This window comes from Pseudorca crassidens, chromosome 1, assembly GCF_039906515.1.
Source record: "Pseudorca crassidens isolate mPseCra1 chromosome 1, mPseCra1.hap1, whole genome shotgun sequence".
NCBI lineage: Eukaryota > Metazoa > Chordata > Mammalia > Artiodactyla > Delphinidae > Pseudorca > Pseudorca crassidens.
The window spans coordinates 137,456,704-137,478,377 of NC_090296.1; the positions used below are offsets into that span (position 1 = coordinate 137,456,704).

Here is a 21,674-nt window from a genome sequence, read left to right on the forward strand (position 1 = left end):
GCCTCTCACTGTTGTGGCCTTTCCCGCTGCGGAGCACAGGCTCCAGACGCGCACGCCCAGCGGCCATGGCTCACGGGCCCAGCCGCTCCGCGACATGTGGGATCTTCCCGGACTGGGGCACGAACCCGTGTCCCCTGCATCGGCAGGTGGACTCTCAACCACTGTGCCACCAGGGAAGGCCTATCCCCTCCCTCTTGAGCCTCCCGCACACGCTCCCTATCCCACCCCTCTAGGTGGTCACAAAGCACCGAGCTGATCTCCCTGTGCTACGCAGCTGCTTCCCACCAGCTACCTATTTTACATTTGAGAGTGTATATATGTCAGTGCTACTCTCACTTTGCTGCAGCTTCCACCTCCCCCACCATGTCCTCAAGTCCATTCTCTACGTCTGTGTCTTTATTCCTGTCCTGCCCCTAGGTTCATCAGAACCATTTTTTTTTTTTACATTCCACATATATGTGTTAGCATATGGTATTTGTTATTCTCTCTCTGACTTACTTCACTCTGTATGCCAGTCTCTAGGTCCATCCACCTCACTACAAATAACTCAATTTCGTTTCTTTTTATGGCTGAGTAATATTCCATTGTGTATATGTGCCACATCTTCTTTACTCATTCATCTGTCAATGGACACTTAGGTTGCTTCCATGTCCTGGCTATTGTAAATAGTGCTGCAATGAACATTGTGACACGTCTCTTTTTGAATTATGGCATTCGTAGGGTATATGCCCAGTAGTGGGATTGCTGGGTCATATGGTAGTTCTATTTTTAGTTTCTTAAGGAACCTCCATACTGTTCTCCATAGTGGCTGTATCAATTTACATTCCCACAACAGTGCAAGAGGGTTCCCTTTTCACCACACCCTTTCCAGCATTTATTGTTGCTAGATTTTCTGATAATGGTCATTCTGACCAGTGTGAGGTGATACTTCATAGTTTTGATTTGTATTTCTCTAATAATTAGCGATGTTGAGCATCTTCTCATGTGCCTCTTCACAACCTGTATGTCTTCTTTGGTGAAATGTCTATTTAGGTCTTCTGACCATTTTTTAATTGGGTTGTTTGTTTTTTTGATATTGAGCTCCATGAGCTGTTTGTATATTTTGGAGATTAATCCTTTGTCAGTTGCTTCATTTGCAAATATTTTCTCCCATTCTGAGGGTTGTCCTTTTGTCTTGTTTATGGTTTCCTTGGCTGTGAAAAAGCTTTTAAGTTCAATTAGGTCACATTTGTTTATTTTTGTTCTTATTTTCATTACTCTAGGAGGTGGGTCAAAAAAAAGTTTTGCTGTGGTTTATGTCAAAGAGTGTTTTTCCTGTTTTCCTCTAAGAGTTTTATTGTGTCTGGACTTACATTTAGGTCTTTAATCCATTTTGAGTTTATTTTTGTGTATGGTGTTAGGGAGTGTTCTAATTTCATTCTTTTACATGTAGCTATCCAGTTTTCCCAGCACCACTTATTGCAGATGCTGTCTTTTCTCCATTGTATATTCTTGCCTCCTTTGTTGTAAATTAGGTGTCCATATGTGTGTGGGTTTATCTCTGGGCATTCTATCCTATCTCATTTATCTATATTTCTGTTTTTGTGCCAGTACCATACTGTATTGATTACTGTATCTTTGTAGTATAGTTTGAAGTCGGGGAGCCTGATTCCTCTAGCTCCATTTCTCTTTCTCAAGATTGCTTTGGCTATTCGGGATCTTTTTTTTTAATTTTTATTTATTTATTTATTTTCATCTTTATTGGAGTATAATTGCTTTACAATGGTGTGTTAGTTTCTGCTTTATAACAAAGTGAATCAGTTACACATATACATATGTTCCCATATCTCTTCCCTCTTGCGTCTCCCTCCCTCCCACCCTCCCTATCCCACCCCTCTAGGTGGTCACAAAGCACCGAGCTGATCTCCCTGTGCTATGCGGCTGCTTCCCACTAGCTATCTATTTTACGTTTGGTAGTGTATACATGTTCATGTCACTCTCTCGCTTTGTCCCAGCTTACCCTTCCCCCTCCCCATATCCTCAAGTCCATTCTCTAGTAGGTCTGTGTCTTTATTCCTGTCAGGGTCTTTTTTGTTTCCATACGAATTGTAAAATTTTTTGTTCTAATACTGTGAAGAACGTCGTTGGTAGTTTGATAGGGATTGCACTGAATCTGTAGATTGCTTTGGGTAGTAGAGTCATTTTCACAATATTGATTCTTCCAATCCAACAGCATGGTATATTTCTCCATCTGTTTGTCATCTTTGATTTATTTCTTCAGTGTTTTACAGTTTTCTGAGTACAAGTCTTTTGCCTCCTTAGGTAGGTTTATTCCTAGATATTTTACTCCTTTTGTTGCAGTGGTAAATGGGATTGTTCCCTTAATTTCTCCTTCTGATTTTTCGTTGTTAGTGTATAGGAATGCAAGAGATTTCTGTGCATTAATTTTGTAACCTGCAACTTTACCAAACTCATTGATTAGTTCTAGCAGTTTTCTGATGGCATCTTTAGGATTTTCTATGTAAGGTAACATGTCATCTGCAAACACTGACAGTTTTACATCTTCTTTTCTGATTTGTATTCCTTTTATTTCTTTTTCTTCTCTGACTGCCTTGCCTAGGACTTCCAAAACTATGTTGAATAAGAGTGGTGAGAGTGGACATCCTTGTCTTGTTCCTGATATTAGCGGAAATGCTTTCAGTTTTTCACCATTGAGTACAATGTTTGCTGTGGGTTTGTCATATATGGCCTTTATTATGTTGAAGTAGGTTCCCTCTATGCCCATTTTCTGGAGAGTTTTTATCATAAATGGGTGTTGAATTTTGTCAAAAGCTATTTCTGCACGTATTGAGATGATCATATGGTTTTATTACTTAATTTGTTAATATGGTGTATCACATGGATTGCTTTGCATATACTGAAGAATCCTGGCACCCCTGGGATAAATCCCACTAGATCATTGTGTATGATCCTTTTAATATGTTGTTGGATTCTGTTTGCTAGTATTTTGTTGAGGATTTCTACATCTATGCTCATCAGTGATATTGGTTTATAATTTTCTTTTTTTGTGACATCTTTTCCTGGTTTTAGTATCAGGGTGATGGTGGCTTCATATAATGAATTTGGGAATGCTTCTCCCTCTGAAATTTTTTGGAAGAGTTTGAGAAGGATTGGTGTTAGCTCTTCTCTAAATATTTGATAGAATTCACCTGTGAAGCCATCTGGTCCTGGGCTTTTCTTTGCTGGAAGGTTTTTAATTATAGTTTCAATTTCATTACTTGTGATTGGTCTGTTATATTTTCTAATTCTTCCTGGTTCCATCTTGGAAAATTGTAACTTTCTAAGAATTTGTCCATTTCTTTGTGATTGTCCATTTTATTGGCATATAGTAGTTTGTAGTAGTCTCTTATAATCCTTTGTATTTCTGTGTGCCAGTTGTGTTTTCTCCTTTTTCGTTTCTAATTTTATTGATTTGCGTCCTCTCTCTTTTTTTCCTTGATGGGTCTGGCTAAGGGTATATCAATTTTGTTTATCTTCTCAAAGAACCAGCTTTTAGTTTTATTGATCTTTGCTATTGTTTCCTACATTTCTTTTTCATTTATTTCTGATCTGGTCTTTATGATTTCTTTCCTTCTACTGACTTGGAGGTTTTTTCTGTTCTTCTTTCTCTAGTTGCTTTAGGTGTAGTGTTAGATTGTTTATTTGAGATTTTTCTTGTTTCTTGACGTGAGATTGAATTCCTATAAACTTCCCTTTTAGAACTGCTTTTGCTGCATTCCATAGGTTTTGGGTTGTCATGTTTTCGTTGTCATTTGTTTCTATTTATTTTTTAATTTCTTCTTTGATTTCTTCAGTGATCTCTTGGTTATTTAGTAGCATACTCTTTAGCCTCCATGTATTTCTTTTTTTACTGTTTTTTTTTCCCTGTAATTGATTTCCACTGTGGTCCAAAAAGATGCTTGATATGATTTCAATTTTCTTAAATTTTCTGAGACTTGAGTTGTGACCAAAGATGTGACCTATCCTAGAGAATGTTCCATGTGCACTTGAGGAGAAAGTGTATTCTGCCCCTTTCGGGTGGAACGTTCTATAAATTATCAATTAAATCTATCAGGTCTGTTGTGTCATTTAAAGCTTGTGTTTTCTCATTTATTTTCTGTTTGCATGATCTGTCCATTTGTGTAAGTGGAGTATTAAAGTCCCCTACTATTATTGTGTTACTGTCGTTTTCCCCTTTCATGGTTGTTAGCATTTGCCTTATGTGTTGAGGTGCTCCTATGCTGGGTGCATAAACATATATAATTGTTATATCTTCTTCTTGGATTGATCCCTTGATCATTATGTAGTGTCCTTCCTTATCTCTTGTAACAGTCTTTATTTTAAAGTATATTTTATCTGATACAAGTATTGCTACTCCAGATTTCTTTTGATCTTCATTTGCATGGTATATCTTTCCCCATCCCTTCACTTCAGTCTGTATGTGTCACTAGGTCTGAAGTGGGTCTCTTGTAGACAGCATATATATGGGGCTTGTTTTTGTAACCATTCAGCCAATCTGTGTCTTTTGGTTGGGGCATTTAATACATTTACATGCAAGGTTATTATTGATATGTATGTTCCTATTACCATTTTCTTAATTGTTTGGGGTTTGTTTTTGTGGGTCGTTTTCTTCTCTTGTGTTTCCTGCCTAGAGAAGTTTCTTTAGCATTTGTTGTAAAGCTGGTTTGGTGGTGCTGAATTCTCTTAGCTTTTGCTTACCTGAAAAGCTTTTGATTTCTCCATCGAATCTGAATGAGATCCTTGCTGGGTAGAGTAATCTTGGTTGTAGGTTTTTCTCTTTGCTCAGGTTAAGTATATCCTGCCACTCCCTCTGACCTGCAGAGTTTCTGCTGAAAACTCAGCTGATAACCTTATGGGGATAACTTTGTATGTTATTTTTTGTTTTTCTCCTGCTGCTTTTAATATTTTTTCTTTGAATTTAATTTTTGTTAGTTTGATTAATACGTGTCTTGGTGTGTTTCTCCTAGGGTTTATCCTGTACGGGACTTTCTGCGCTTCCTGGACTTGGGTGACAATTTCCTTTCCCATATTAGGGAAGTTTGACACTATAATCTCTTTAAATATTTTCTCAGAACCTTTCTTTTTCTCTTCTTCCTCTGGCACCCCTATAATTTGAATGTTGGTGCGTTTAGTGTTGTCCCAGAGGTCTCTGAGATTGTTTTCAATTCTTTTCCTTCTTTTTTCTTTATTCTGCTCCTTGGCAGTTATGTCCACCATTTTGTCTTCCAGCTCACTTATTCGTTCTTCTGCCTCAGTTATTCTGTTACTGATTCCTTCTAGTGTATTTTTCATTTCAGTTATGTGTTGTTCATCTCTGTTTGTTCTCTAGTTCTTCTAGATCTTTATTAAACATTTCTTGTATTTTCTCAATCGTTGCCTCCATTCTATTTCTAAGATTCTGGATCATCTTTACTGTCATTACTCTGAATTATTTTTCAGGTAGATTGCCTATTTCCTCTTCATTTATTTGGTCATGTAGGTTTTTACCTTGCTCCTTCATTTGTGACATATTTTTTTGCTGTCTTATTTTTTTGTTTTTTGATGGGTGGGACTGTGTTCCTGTCTTACTGGGTGTTTGGCCTAAGGCTTCCAACACTGGAGCTTATAGGTTGTTGGGTAGAGCTGGTTCTTGGTGCCAAGATGATGACCTCTGGGAGACATCACTCTGATGAATATTCCCTGGGGTCTGAGGTTCTCTGTTAGACCAGTGGTTCAGATTTGGAGCTCCCACCACACAAGCTTCAGCCCAACCCCTGCCTCGTGAACCAAGATTCTGTAAGCTGTGCAGGGTGGCAAAAAAAAAAAAAAAGAGAGAGAGAAAAAAAAGAGAACAATAACAAAGAGTAAAAACTAAAATCAGACTAGGAAACTAACAGGTATGTTAGAAAGAGTATAAAAATAAAAATATAGATGAAACAACAACTGGAAGGGAAAACAGAACCACAATAGTAAAATAGAGGAGAAGAAAAAAAAAGGGGGGAAAAAGGCGGAAAAGGCCTTGACTGTGGAGGGTAGGCCCTAGGCAGAGGCAGGGTTTGGGCAGCCAGCAGGGCCTGTGCTTAGGACCCACAGGGCTGGAAAAGGCTGTGGGGGGGTGTGGGGGCTGGGGCTTAGGCTCAACGGAACAGAACGGGCCCCGGCCTATGGTCTCATAGGGTGGGGGACCCCGCCTGGGAGCCCAGCAGGCTTCCAGGGCCTGAGTGGGTAGGGCAAACACTCTCCACTCCTCTCCCGCTCCTCTGGTCCTGGAAGGCCCCTCCTGCCCGTCTCTCCTGTTCCCCCCTGGCCTCCCTCCTGTGCCCCCAGGACCAACACGCCTGGAGGGGGCCTCTGAGGGCATAGGACTTGGCCCAAGAGCCAGGTAGACTTTCCAGGCCTATTAGGCAAAAGAAATGCTCAGTGCACTCCCCTCTGATCTGAGCCCCCAAGGGTCCATCCAAGCATGGTAACCCCTCCCCCCCCTCCCACCCACCCCTCAAGGGTGCCAGAACTCTTCGTCCTCCACTTCTCCTCCCCCCTCAGTCCCCCCATGTCCAACCAGTTCCCTTGGGGATTCCTCCCGTATCCATGGGCATCAAGGTCCCCCACCAGCATCCAGCAGGCACCCTAGTTGTGGGGAGACGTGAACTCCGTGTCCTCCCACGCTGTCATGTTGACTCCACCCTCCATATTCAATTTTTATACAACTTTTTAGGAGGTTATTGATCATACAATCAAGGTATACACATTTCTTTTTCCCCACCCCCCAGACTGTTCACTTAAACTGATTACCCTGGAATATTATCTAATATACAAAATATAAGTCAGGTGTGTGTATGTGCATGTGTGTGTATACACATATTCACTACCTATCCACCAGCAAAGTAAAGCCCAACACTTGTTTTTATAAAGTTTGAACTTTCAAACCCAGCCCCACCTATTCATTTATACCTTGCCTATGTACATATCTATATATATTTCTACGGCTAATTTCATGCTACAACACCAGAGTTGAGTAGTTACCACAGAGAGAGATCTATGGCTCACAAAGCTGGACCTATGCCTTACCGGGTCCTTTACAGAAAATGTTTGCAACCTTGGTATAATGAACTTTTCTTACCATATTCAGTAATATTTCCTTACTGACCTTCCATAATTGTTTTCATTACCATTAGCAGTAGATACTTTAAAAGATTAACAGTACCCCCTTTACTTTGCTTAGTAGTTCATAACTGACAAACACACACTCCTATTAACTTCTTATAAGGAGTCTATGGGCTGTCATTAGTAATTTACAAGGTACAAATTGGGAGCCAGAGCTAAGAGGCTAGATGGTTGCCAAAGAGAAGCAAGAGAGTTAGCCCGTCATCGGAGTCCTGGGTATCCACTCTTCACTGAACCACAACTGTGCCCAAAACCAGAAGAATGCAAAAGCAGGACACCTCATCTGACATACAGGCAGGCAGCTCTGCCCAGTAGTAGACAAAACTCTGGAGTCACAGAGACCTGGATTTGACTTCCACTTCTGCTACTTCTTGGCTCTGTGCCCTTGAAAAGTTTACTTACTTAAAGTCCACGACCATGGGAACATCTCTAAAAGGGGCATAAAAAATATCCTTATAAGTTATTAGGAGAAAAATTCATTCATTCAAAGCTATCTACTGCGTACCTTCTTTGGGTCGGACACTGCACAAGGTTCTTTGTATAAAGAGTGAGCCCAATAGATGCGGTCCAATGAGATGACATTTACATTGCACTTTGCAGAGTTTCTTACACATAACCTCTCAGAGTGCTACTGGATTGGTGTTGCCACTATTATTTTTATTATTATGAGGACAGTGGATGTGTTTGGGAAGACTAGAGAAAACAACTCAATGAAGGTGGTCAGCAACCCAAGTCCCTCCCTTCATTCTGACCATCCCTTCCTCACTGACACTGTTATGATGACAGATAGACAATCAAGGTATAACATATCTCGGGACAGTGCTGTCTTCCCCTCTCCACACAGCTTATCAACCTGTGCCCGCTTCCTCCACAGTTCCGATCCGAGGCAAACCCACTTATTGCTATTCCCGGTGTTCACAGCAGGTACAGCAAGCACCGCTATATGCTATTGATTCTACCCGCCCTGCCTGTGAGCAACACGGCACCAAGCCCATAGGGTTCCTTTGAAACTGCTCATCCAGCACCCTGGGTAGTTGTTATGGTAGCAGAGTTGCCTGGCAGGATGGGAAAACCCACGTGATACATCCTCAGAAGTAACTGACACCTCCTACCATCCTCTCCAGTCACACTGCGTTCCTGCTCTTCCTGACAAATACCAGGCACGCTCCTGCCTTCCTGGAACCTGCACACTGGCTATTCTCTCCTTTAGAAATGCTTCGTCTCCAGATACGCTCATGACTTGCTTCCTTGCCTCCTCTAGGACTTTGTGTAAATGTTATCTTCTCAGAAGAGATATTTCCTGACCACTGTGTTCAAAATGGTCACACCTCCACCTGAGCACTCCTCTGCTTTATTTTTCGCCATTACATCTATCACTTTCTGAATATATCTGTAGCCCGCTGCCATCTAGAACAGGATCTCCATGAGGAAATAAACTGTTGTCTCTTTTGTTGACTGCTGTGTTCCCAGTGCCTCAGGACAGGATCAGCACGTAGTAGGTATGGGAAGGAGGGGTGGAAAAAGAAAAAAGGGGTCAATCCCATGAAGCACCCTGGGACATGGTTTACATATTTGTCTCACTGACCCCATTTATGTTGAGCAATGATTTCTGAGACAAAATAAAAATAGTAAAGAACACATAATTGAAGTGTAGAGAAATTGACGCACTTGTTTAATTCTGAAAGCCGTAGGTTGTTTCCTCTCCTCTCTGGTTTGTCATTTTGCTTCTCTGTGGTCACTAAACTGAAGCTCTGTGGTTGCCAAGCAGTTTCTGGAACTATCCCAACAGGGTACTTCTCTAAACCACTCAGCTCATCCACTTAAACTTGCACCAAAGCGAGTTGTTTAAAATTCCAACTGTCAAATAAAGTGTTAGGGAAGGATGTACCCCATTGTGGGATTACATGGATGGTGGGGCAGGGATGGTAATAATCCTTCCATTCAGGATTACTGGCTATAGACCATGATAATAAGCCATTCCACCACCATAATTATCCCTGCATTTAAAAGGGCACAGTGGACAAAGAAAAACATACATCTTCCCTTGATGATCAACATTTTTTAGATTACCAGCTCTGAGTTCTCCCAACATGCAGATGTGCATTTCTCTAAAGCCCTAATGTACACAGTTTTATGCACAGGCTTTGGATTCAAACAGTACTGGATTTAGATCCTGGCTCTGACACTTACTAGCCGGATAATATTAGGCAAGTCATTCAACCTCCCTGGCCCTCAATTTCATGCTGAAAAGGTAATGATAAAAATAATAACGGTAATAAATACAACCATAATCATAGCAGTGAGTCCTTGTTAGGCACTTGTGACTGCCATGTACTGGGCTAAGAGCATTCTATTTTGCTAGCATCATGAACAGCAACCGTAACTACTCGGATTGACTCCCCAACCACTTGGGTCTTAACCTCAAAACACATCCTCTTCAGGCCTTTCCGACCACATACTCAGAGCAACCACTCCCCTCTCACCTCAACTGGTTGGTTATCTAGCACTCTCTAGAGACTGCCTCGTCGTGTTGGTCACTGTTTCCAGTACCTCATCTAATCTCAATTCCATCATCAACACTGGAGATGAGAACCAGAGGGGACTCTCTGTATTCTCTAAACACTTAACTGATTTTCCAAGGCATGAGAAAGTATCTTGCAAAATAACTACTGGCAGGGAGAATGCTGACACGAGAAGGAAGTAAGAAAAAAATAGCAAGATAAGAAGAAAAGAAGGAAAAATAAGCTACTCTCCCTCTGAGTCTCCTTAATTTTAGTTTCTTCATATTGAATCTGACATTTGAGAACTCCTTCAGAACTCATCTACCCACTCAGGGCCTCCATGTATCACCACCTTCCCCAACCAAACTGAATTTCTTATGGCCCCACAGCACCTAGCAGTCAACTTCAGACACAAAGTGAATCAAAATATTTTACATAAGCAAGGTTTACAGAAAGGCTGGGAGAAGAAGAAGACAGCTTCCAATCTGACAAGAGAGGCTGACTTCTACACAACTAACCAAATACAAGGTGGTGGTGGTGTTTGGCAGTAGGGTGAGATGCCCTAACCGCCTCCTAAGCCCCAAGTCTTGGTGATGAGACCAATGGAAATGAAACGGTAAGACTACCTTTTGCCCATCAGAGGTGGGACATACACAGCCACCTACTGGAGACAATCTGGTTGTCAGGCAACCATGACAGGCTATCAGCCTGAGTAAAAATGACAACATACAACTATGGTAATAGTTGTTAATAAAATGACGTGTCAACCACAAAAAGGGAGAGGTCCTGCAAGGAAGCCTAGGTAAAAGTTTGGACCTGCCCATTTGAACCCTATGGAGGGAAGAGGAAGCCTATCCCACAGGACTTTAAGAATCTCGGCTTCATTGGCAAAGCAGGTTGGCATGTGGAGATGGATGCAATGGGTCCTAGCAAACAAACTGTGTGTCAAGTTCTCATCTACAGCTCAATCCCTCCTGTGAAATGGACAGCACACCAGTGTAGAACCTACCCGTTGTCCGTTCAGTGATTCATAGAGCAATGTCCTGACTCTATGTGACTTCTCATGTAAGCTGACTTCAGGGAGTTAATACACCTAACATGGATTTTTCAAGTATTTCCAGGCCCTGAAATAATTCTTTTTCCCAGCAAGTTAATGAAGTAGGTGTTGATTATGATCTGGCTTCCAAAGTAACTTGACAGCATTGAAACAATGAGCTATTAATGTCAAAATGAGCATTAGAGTTTATATAGTACTTAATTCTCACTAAAAATTAGTTGTGATTGTCATTTGCAGCTTAGTCCCATGATCATTTGTTTATCATGAGTCAGTCCTCAGAGCCAGGGGGCCATTGGACAGTTAATACAGGTCTTGGAACTTGCGACCTTCTTAGGGTCTTATCCAATGACACTCTTGCCCAGCACCAATATGCCTTCACATCTCAACCTCCTCTACCTGTTCTAATCCCTTTCTCTCTACAGACTTCTACAGAAAGCAGGATGAGGTCAGCGCTCAGCAACAGTAAAAGTAGCGATGCTTGCAAATGAAGGCAGGAGGGTCATATTGACTGTAGAGTTGGGAAAAGCACCACAGAGAAGGAAGATTTCAGCTGGGCCTTGAAAGATGAGAGGAAGGAAGAAAAAAGGGAGGAGAAGATGTAACATGGATAAATGAAAATTTCATAGAACATTAGAAGTAAAGGAAGTAAAACAGTCCAGCATGACTCACAGGTTTTTTTCCTCTTGAGCAAATAGGTGAATAATGGCGATGTTGCCAAGAAATGATGGTCTGTATTTGGGGGGAACTCCAGGTAGACAGTGAATTCTGTCATGAGACAAGGGTTCTGTGGGGTATCAAGTACAATATGAATCCAGGGCTCAAGAAAGAGTCTGGAGACATGGAAGCAACCTAAATGTCCATCAACAGATGAATGGATAAAGAAGAGTTGGTACATATATACAATGGAATATTACTCAGTCATAAAAAGGAATGAAATTGGGTCATTTGTAAAGACGTGGATGGATGTAGAGAGTGTCATACAAAGTGAAGTAAGCCAGAAAGAGAAAAACAAATATTGTATATTAACTCATATATGTGGAATCTAAAAAATGGTATAGATAACCTTACTTGCAAAGCAGAGATAGAGACACAGACACAGAGATCAAATGTATGGATACCAAGGGGGAAGTGGTGGTGGGATAAATTGGGAGATTGGGACTGACATATACACACTACTATGTATAAAATAGACAACTAATGAGAACCAGCTGTATAGCACAGGGAACTCTACTTAATGCTCTGTGGTGACCTAAATGGGAAGGAAATCCAAAACAGAGGTGTTATATGTATACATACAGCTGATTCATTTTGCTATACAGTAGAAACTAATGTAACATTGTAAAGCAACTATACTCCAATAAAAATTAATTTAAAAAAAAAAAGAGAGAGAGAGTCTAGAGAACCCCTTCTATCGGTGTGTCGTTTATTCTAAACCTACCTCCTCCCGTTTTGGTTTTATGGATGGTTGGAGCACCTGCACTGACTATTCCAGTCTCCACCTGGTCTCTACATTCTCACATCTATTATTCCTCTTCCCTCACACTTAAATTTCTTTGCCTCAAATTCTTTCCCCCGTAACTGTCAGCCAACACTTCATTTCCTTCGCTGACACTGGCAGGACTAGAAAGTGACTGCAGGACATTCAGGCAATACTGCCGAAGCTCAACCTGGCACCAAGGCATCGGGCACTAAAACGTGAGACAAACCCCCATGGGTGCCTCAGACCACAGATGTTCCATCTCTCACCCCCCTCTGGAAAGCTCCACATGAAATAAGTTACACCAAGGATACTGGCAAACATCCTATTAAACTCGTTGTCCCCTGGGCTTGTCACATGCCAATCCCTACCTTCTTCCTCATTTCCTCCCCCATTTCATGAAAGCCGTAGAACTCTGTTTGCTCTTCATTAGGAAGAAACAGATAAACCAGATCTGAGACAAGGACTAACCAACTCCAGAACTCACAGATGACAGGAATTCAGCAGGGCTTCCATTCATTTTATTTTTTTAATAATTTTTATTGGAGTATAGTTGCTTTACAATGTTGTGTTAGTTTCTCCTATACCACAAAGTAAATCAGCTATATGTATGTGTGTATATATATATATATATCTTTTTTTGGATTTCCTTCTCATTTAGGTCACCACAGAGCATTGAATAGAGTTCCCTGTGTATATTTTATACATAGTAGTGTATATATGTCAGTCCCAATCTCCCAGTTCATCCCACCCCCCTTCCCCCCTTGGTATCCATATGTTTGTTCTCTACATCTATGTCTCTATTTCTGCTTTGCAAATAAGTTCATCTGTACCATTTTTCTATATTCCACATATGTGATATTATACGATATTTGTTTTTCACTTTCTGACTTACTTCACTCTGTATGACAATCTCTAGGTCCATCCATGTCTCTGCAAATGGCACAAAAACTACCATGTGACCCAGCAATCCCACTCCTGGGTATATACCCAGAGAAAACCAAAATTCAAAAAGATACATGCACCCCAGTGTTCACTGCTGCACTATTTACAATAGCCAGGTCATGGAAGCAACCTAAATGTCCATAAACAGAGGAATGGATAAAGAAGATGTGGTACATATGTACAATGGAATATGACTCAGCCATAAAAAGGAACGAAATTGTGCCATTTGCAGAGACATGGAAGGATTTCCATTCATTTTAAAAATACATAAAGAACAGACTTGTGGTTGTCAAGGGGGAGGGGTTTGGGGGAGGGAAGAGGTGGGAGATTGGGGTTAGCAGATGTAAGCTTTTATATAGAGAATGGATAAAAAACAAGGTCCTACTGTATAGTATAGAGAACTATATTCAATATCCTATGACAAACTACAATTGAAAAGAATATTTTAAAAAAGAATGTGTATATATGTACATATATATGTATAACTGAATCACTTTGCTGCACAGCAGAAATTAACACAACACTGCAAATTAACTATACTTCAATAAAAAATGTTTTAATTCATAGATAATAAATTCAGATTTTAAATGAGTATTCAACTTGGGCTCTACACCTGTCTAAATCTCTCTATATCTTCAGTCAATACTATATAAAAAAGAGTTCCTTGATGGTATGATGAGTTTTTTCCAACAGCACAAAAAAATGCTGACTTTAAATCATAAACTGAAAAGAAGTCAAAGAGAAGACACTAAGAAAAGCCCTATGAATGCACACACTGCCATCATTGATTTCTCTATTAAAAAAACATTGATGGAGCACATACCATGGGCCAGGCACGGAGCTGGGCCCTGAGCAAAGACAAGTTAGACAAGACTTCCCCAGTCACATCACCCGAAAATTAACATAGCCTAGTGCAAAAGAGAAGCAAGGGAGGGGCTAACTTCTGTGCCAAGTGATGAACTGGATCCTCAGGTAGTGGGAGCAGCCCACCCAATACAGGGGGAGGGAGAGGAACGGGGGAGGAGCAGTGGGTAGGTGAAATAGTGCACCTGACCACAAGTGATCCTACAGGCCTGATGAGCTACAGCCCCGTCTCTCCATCCTCTGCAAACAGCTCACCAAGCAGATAAATGGCAATGAGGGGCCACGGAAGGCAGAGTCAGTCTGTCTATGTCAATTATTTTTAGGGCAGGGGAAGAGAAGCAGATTCTTTTTCAAGAAAGAAGTTTTTAGTTGTTGTTGTTTGTTTGTTTGTTTAATGGCTGAGTTAAATCACACTATCCAGAATAACCTAAAGGACTGCACATTCCAAGCTCTTCTGCATTTAGCTGGAGAAGAGAAAATAACCACTACCACCCATCTGCAAACCATCCATCCTCCACCATCACATCACTGACAGCCCTCAGCACAGCCCACAGTGACTGCAGATACATGTCATGTCAGAAAGCCCTCCAGCCTTCATTCAAGGAAGAGCAGAATGCTCACCACCCTTGACCACCACCCATCCACACTTCAGGCCTGTGTTTGTCATATTTCCTCACCTATCAAATCCTACTTATCCTCTGTGCCAACTTGAACACTGTCTCACACATGACAAGCCCTTGGATCCCCACATATGATCTCCTCCAACCTCTGAGCTGCCAGGAGAAAGGCTTGAATGTTTTGTACAGACAGCCAGCCCCAATACCTCTTTGCCTCTTATGCTACAATTAATGCTATGTCCTAATAGATCACAACTTGAAGGCAGGGTCACATTCTTATCCATCTCTTATTTCCAATAGAATCTTTATGATGCCCGAGTTAGAGCAGGCATTAAATATTTATAGTCAGCGAAATAGTTTAACAGCACTAACTTTTAAAACAACTTACTCTAACTTGAGTTTGTTAGCCTATCAAGGCCAAGAAGCCCTCCTATTTTTTTTTCTGGTCAGTTAATAAGTAACAAGAAGATAAAGATTAATATTAGTATACAATTTAACATCTTACCTCCTTCATACTAAACTATGAATTAGGAACTACGTTTAAAAATTCACTTAATTTATGTTTTGATTAGTGGAAAAAGATATTTCAAATTTACAAATAACAGTAAACATCAAAAAAAGTTACAAAAACAATTTCATAAATGTTAATGGTTATGAAACTAATAGTTAAGTCATTTAATGGTTAATGGTATCTTAACATAATAATGCTTCCGAAAGAATATGGTCTTCAAATATCCACAGTCCCACTCCCCAGTGAAATCTAATTGTATGGCATAATTAAGAGGCTTTGGTTCTAAAAATAAAATCAAAATTCCTAGTGGAATAACCAGTTTTGTCCATAATTATAACACTAACCTAGAATATAAAAAAATTAAGCCATTGCCTCAACACTGAAACCTACTTCCAGTGCCATAAATGTAAGATTTTTTAAAAAAACTGATTAAACCGATTATCCTTGTAGTTATAGTTGGTCATCTGATGATTACGTTTAAATTAAATTCATCCTAGAAATATAATATTTGCCGCATAATTATATTTGGTTATTTTTACCTTATAGAAATACTAAAGCTTTACAAAAATCACTGAATTGATAAGAATTTGTTTCCTTTAATATTTGGCTTTCTTTTCATTTTTAGAGGAGGCAAGTGAAGTTGCCCACAGGTAAGTGTGCACAGGAGCAGACACTCACGCAGGTACGTACTCTCTTCTCCTTGTGAAGGAGAAGAGAGTTCCAACTCTCTGGCAGTCAAAAGGAGACACATATTCTTACATTTCTTAGGAATGTGAATATGCTTTTTTGTCTGTGGGTAGTGGAGACAGAGAGATAGAAACAGACACACATTTCAGCAAAAAGTTAAAGTTATGCTCTTGATTTCTTTGCCAGGAGATGGAAAAAGGAAAACTCATCCAACAGGGCTTTTAATGCCTTGAAGTATTCTAGGAAGGTTATTTGTAATACTTTTAAAAGACATAGAGGTCAACCCCCAAACAAATGGGAACACTTGGTGCAATCAATATTACCTTCGTTTAAATTCTTATAAATGACATCCTCTCCATGCAAGCTAACCACAAAAATAAATCCTAACCAAATTTTTCAAGGGCACTGAATACACTTTTAAAAAAAGAAAAAAGAGAGACAAACAGGAAAATGCCCAGCCCTGGTCTCACCTCTGGCCCTTCTGGCGCATCCTCTCCAAGGGGAGTTTTCTGGAGCACATCAAAGATGCCATTGCTGGAAGCCCTCCTGTCCTCAACAGGAGAGGTATAGGTCTCCTGGGAGTCTGTTTCCACTACATGGAAGTGGCCTGCTTCTTCCTGGCTCCATTCCAATTCTTCTTCAGACTGTTTCAAAGAGCTACTGCTACTTTTGGGAACGATCCCTGCCGTCGACAGGCTGCTAGGCACCGAGGTGTAGGACGACTGGGGCCGGGAGTAAGGCCGCCCCTCGGGGGCCAAGGCCTCAGCCTCCAGGAGGTCAGGGACGGAGAGGCTGAGGCGACGGTCCAGACAATGCCTGGCCCGTAAGTCCAGGGGTTTGTCTGAGTTCTTTTTCACCTTCCTCTTGCTCAGGTTGATTAACAAAGGCCTGGTCCGCTGTTTTAACGAGTCCCAGACAGAAGGTTTATCCAGATCCATGGCTGCATGAAGACCCAGGAAGTCACTCTGGGAAAGAGTGCGTCTCTACAGGCCCTTCCTAGGAACAGAAGACAAAAAGAAAGAACATGAAGCTGCTGTCAGGGCACATCAAAGTGGAAAACATGACTCAAGAATCTTACCCTTCCATTAAGTGATCAAGATCGAAACATTTGATTGGTAACATCTACAAATATCAGGAAAAGCATTCTTATGGAACTGAATTTTTAAGATCTTTTTATCAGAGTAGTTACAGAAAAGTTAGAGCAATGAACGCATGAAACTATAAGGTTGACACAAAAAATGTGACATTAAAAGACTTTTCTGAGTTTGGCTTATTTCACTCATTGCACTCCAGGTTCATCTTTGTTGCTGCAAATGACAGAATTTCCTTCTTTTTATGACTAACTAACATCCCACTGTATATACCACATTTTCTTTATCTATTCATCCTTCAATGGCCATCTAGGTTTTTTTCCAAATTGTGGCTACTGTGAATAATGCTGCAGTGAAAAGGGATGCAGATATCTCTTGGAGATACCTATTTCATTTCCTTTGAATATATACCCAGAAATGGGATAGCTGGTTTAATTCTAGTTTTTCGTTGTTTAAGGAACTTCCATATTGTTTTCCATAATAACTAGACCAATGTATATTTCCACCAACAGTTTGTAAATGTTCCCTATTCGCCACACCCTCGCCAACACTCATCTCTTTGTCTTTTTTATTTTTATAATCACCATGTATTTTTGAAATTTGCTAAGAGAGTAGATCTTAGGTGTTCTCAGCACACACACACACATAAAAATGGTAAGTATATGAGGTAATGGAGATATTAATTAACTTGATTGTGGTACTCATTTTGTAATGTATATTAAATTGACCACTGTATACCTTAAATATATGCAATTTTTATTTGTCAATTATACCTTAATAAACCTTGGAAAAAAAACAGGAATAAAAAGTAAATAAGAAGGCTTCTTTCTTATCTCCTCTCAAGAGAAAGCAGAGCAAAAGACATTTACTAGAAAAATAACAGCATCTTTTAACCAGTATGTTCAAGGGAGTCCCTTTCTATGTCTCTAAACCCAGAGTCAGCAAACAATTTCAGTACAAGGCCAGTTAGTAAATATTGTAGACTTTGAGTGTGAGATGGTGGTCAAACTACTCAACTCTGTTGTTGTGACACCAAAGGAAACATAGATAATACCAAAATGAAAGAGTGTACCTGTGTTCCAATAAAACTTTATTTATAAAAACAGGCAGCAGACTGTAGTTTGTCAATCCTGCTTTAAGCTTATCATCTTCCCTTCAAGAGTTAAGTGTGCACTTTGAAGGACAAACAACTGCTCATATCAACTAGGATTCCATCTAGTATCTTTAAAATTTATATTAAAATAAGAGTGAGAGGTCTGCCCTTATTCCAGTGTACCAGATCAGAAGAACTGGCAAAACTTCTAGAATGGAAATCTTAAGAAAAGCCACCTTCAGAGCTGCAGCTTGAGAATGAAAGATTTAGAGAAAATGTTTCCCACGAACAGTTGGGTGTGAGTGATAGGAATGCTTCACAGACAAATATGATACATTATGGTGAATGCCATGCAAGAAAGGAAGTAATTTAAGATATAACACGGCGGACGCATTAGGAATCAGATTAAAATCAAATTTGGAGCAATCACCCTTATTCTCTGTGTCAAGTGCCTCAGAATAAATCTTTCCAATATGAAAAAGTACAGTGTGGTCAAGTCACTCTAATTTGGCCTGTACTCACATTGCCACATTTGGCTGAGGACAAAAAAGACCAAGAGCCATGGCAAAAAGCATTTTCAGAAATCAAGGACTTCATGCATTGGTACCCAGCCCAGGATAGTTAGTCATTGGGAAGTCACTGCCTTCTGAAGATCAGGACAATATGACTCTACAGCTCTTGCCTGTTGACCATTAGCATCCCAGGATGAAACTTGTTATCTTCAGTAGGCAATGCGGAGATGAATGGATTCTAGAGACAGACTCCACAGGTTGGAATTTTACTTTTTTATGTTCTACTTAGGTGTACTATCACACTAAGTCTCAATTTTTTCACCTATCCACTGGGGATTGTATCACCTAGTTTACAGACAAAATGAGATAAAGTGTTAAGTCCCAGTGTCTGAGTATCTGATACAGAGAAAGTGTTCAGTCAGGAAAAGCTACTTTTTATTACTACTGATAATACTATCATAAGGTCATATTTTGATATCTTAAATCAAGTTACTTAAGAGCTGTCTCATTATAATTTCCATTTTTATACATAAGTTTAAATATAACTACCTCATAGGGATCTTGTGAGGACTGAATGAGTTAGTCCATAAAAAGTACTTAGAATAATGCTTCACACAGAGTAAATATTTAATATTTACAATGTTACCCAGCTTTTAAATTCATTTCATCCTGGGTCATTCCTGCTTTAAAATTTTTGAGTATTTTACAACTCTATGCTGCTTTTAAAACTGCTACTCTAAACATAAATTTGTATTTCACATTAGCAAGACACAAGTACATTATTTAATTCACATCTTATAGTTTAACTTGCAAATATGCTCAAAACGATTGTTTCTCTGTTCATCTAGAAATATTTTTAGTCAATCTGCATTTAATGGAGTGTTACATAGATATCTATTAGATCTAGTTGGTTGACAGTTTAGTTCTTTTATATTCTACTACTTGTTATTATTGAACAGGTGTTCGTATTTTAGCTATAACTGTGAATTTGTCTATTTCTCCTTTCAGTTATGTCAGTCTTTGCTTCTGTATTCTGAAGGTCTGTTGTTTTTCTTTTATTTTTATTCATGGAAAGGCATTTTATTTTAAATATGGCAGTGTGTACATGTTAATCCCAAACTCCCAATCTATCCCTCTCCACAACCCTTCCCCCCACCCCCCCACTCCGGTAACCGTAAGTTCATAAGTTCATGTCTCTAAGTCTGTGAGTCTGTTTCTGTTTTGTAAATAAGTTCATTTGTATCATATTTTTTAGATTCTGCATATAAGCAATATCGTATGCTATTTGTCTTTCTCTGTCTGACCTGCTTCACTTAGTATGATAATCTCCAGGTCCATCCATGTTGCTGCAAATGGCATTATTTCATTCTTTTTAATGGCTGAGTAATATTCCATTGTATATATGCATCACATCTTCTTTATCCATTCATCTGTCGATGGATATTTAGGTTGCTTCCACGTCTTGGCTATTGTAAACAGTGCTGCACTGAACACTGCGGTGCATGTCTCCTTTCAAACCATGTTTTTCTCCAGATATATATGCAAAAGTGGGATTGCTGAATCATATGGTAGCTCTATTTTTAGTTTTTTAAGGAACCTCCATACTGTTCTCCATAGTGGCTGTACCAATTTACATTGCCACCAACAGTGTAAGAGGGTTCCCTTTCCTCCACACCCTCTCCAGCATTTATTGTTTGCAGATTTTTTGATGATGGCCATTCTGACTGGTGTGAGGTGATACCTCACTGTAGTTTTGATTTGCATTTCTCTAATAGTTAGTGATGTTGAGCATCTTTTCATGTGCCTCTTGGCCATCTGTATGTCTTATTTGGAGAAATGTCTCTTTAGGTTTTCTGCCCATTTTTTGATTGGGTTGTTTGTTGTTTTGATATTGAGCTGCATGAGCTGTTTGTAAATTTTGGAGACTAATTCCTTGTCAGTTGCATTGTTTGCAAATATTTTCTCCCATTCTGTGGATTGTCTTTTTGTTTTCTTTATGATTTCCTTTGCTGTGCAAAAGCTTTTGAGTTTAATTAGGTCTCATTTCTTTTTTGTTTTTTTTTCCATTACTCTGGGAGACAGAAAAAGACATTGCTGTGATTTATGTCAAAGAGTGTTCTACCTATGTTTTCCTCTTAGAATTTTATAGTATCTGGTCTTACATCTAGGTCTTTAGTCCATTTTGAGTGTATTTTTCTGTATGGTGTTAAAGAATGTTCTAGTTTCATTTTTTTACGTGTAGTTGTCCCTTTTACCCAGCAACATTTATTGAAAGACTGTCTTTCCTCCATTTTACAGTCTTCCCATCTTTGTCATAAATTAATTGCCCATAGGTGCATGGGTTTATTTCTGGGCTTTCTATCCTGTTCCATTGATATTTATTTCTGTTTTTGTGCCAGTACTGAACTATTGTTTTTTGTATACATGTCACAGTTAAAACAGTTCTCTTCTTGCTGTTTAAATCCATTCTGACAATCTCTACTTTGTAGTTGGTTTGTTTAGACCATTTACATTTAATGTAATAATTGATATGTTTGTACTTAGGTCTAGGATTTTATTGTTTCCTGTTTGTTTCCTCTGCTACTTGTTCTGTTTCCTCTTTCCCGCACTGTTTAGATTTAAACATTTTCTTAGTGTGACATTTTAATTTATCAATTGTGATTTTTGACTATATCTCCTCATGTAAATTTTTGGTGGTTGATCTAGGGGTTACAACATGCAGAGTTAACCTTTTATCCTTTACTTGGAATCAATAATTCAGCACTCCAATTGGATTAGAAAAACCAAACCACAAGCATTTGTTTGCTATTGCTGCTATAATTTTTTTAAAAACCCACAAACTTAGTGGTTTATTGACATAAATTTATTACTTTTCAATTCTGGATGTCAGAAGTCCAATACACATTTCATCAAGCTAAAATCAAGGTGTTGACAAAGCTGCATAATTTCCTGGAAGCTCTGGAGAAAAATCCGTGTCTTGGTCATTCCACACAAAAAAGTCCTCATTTTCTTGCTGGCTATCAGCTGAAGGCCTATTGCAACTTCTAAAGGCTGCCTAAGTGCCTTGGCTCTCTTCTTCACCTTTAAAGACAGAAACTGCCATGAAAGTCCTTCTTAACACTGCAGCTCTCTGATGC

General features: G+C 39.5%; 1 protein-coding gene across 1 annotated transcript in view; it reads right to left on the bottom strand.

The window, feature by feature from the left end:
- The window catches only part of MCTP2 (multiple C2 and transmembrane domain containing 2), a 248,047-nt gene that overhangs the window by 170,566 nt on the left and 55,807 nt on the right, over window positions 1-21,674 (bottom strand). Inside the window, exon 2 of the mRNA XM_067695625.1 lies at window positions 16,312-16,837. Coding sequence (XP_067551726.1) covers window positions 16,312-16,779 — 468 coding nt within the window. The 5' untranslated portion in view covers window positions 16,780-16,837. The remainder of the gene's footprint in view (window positions 1-16,311; window positions 16,838-21,674) is intronic.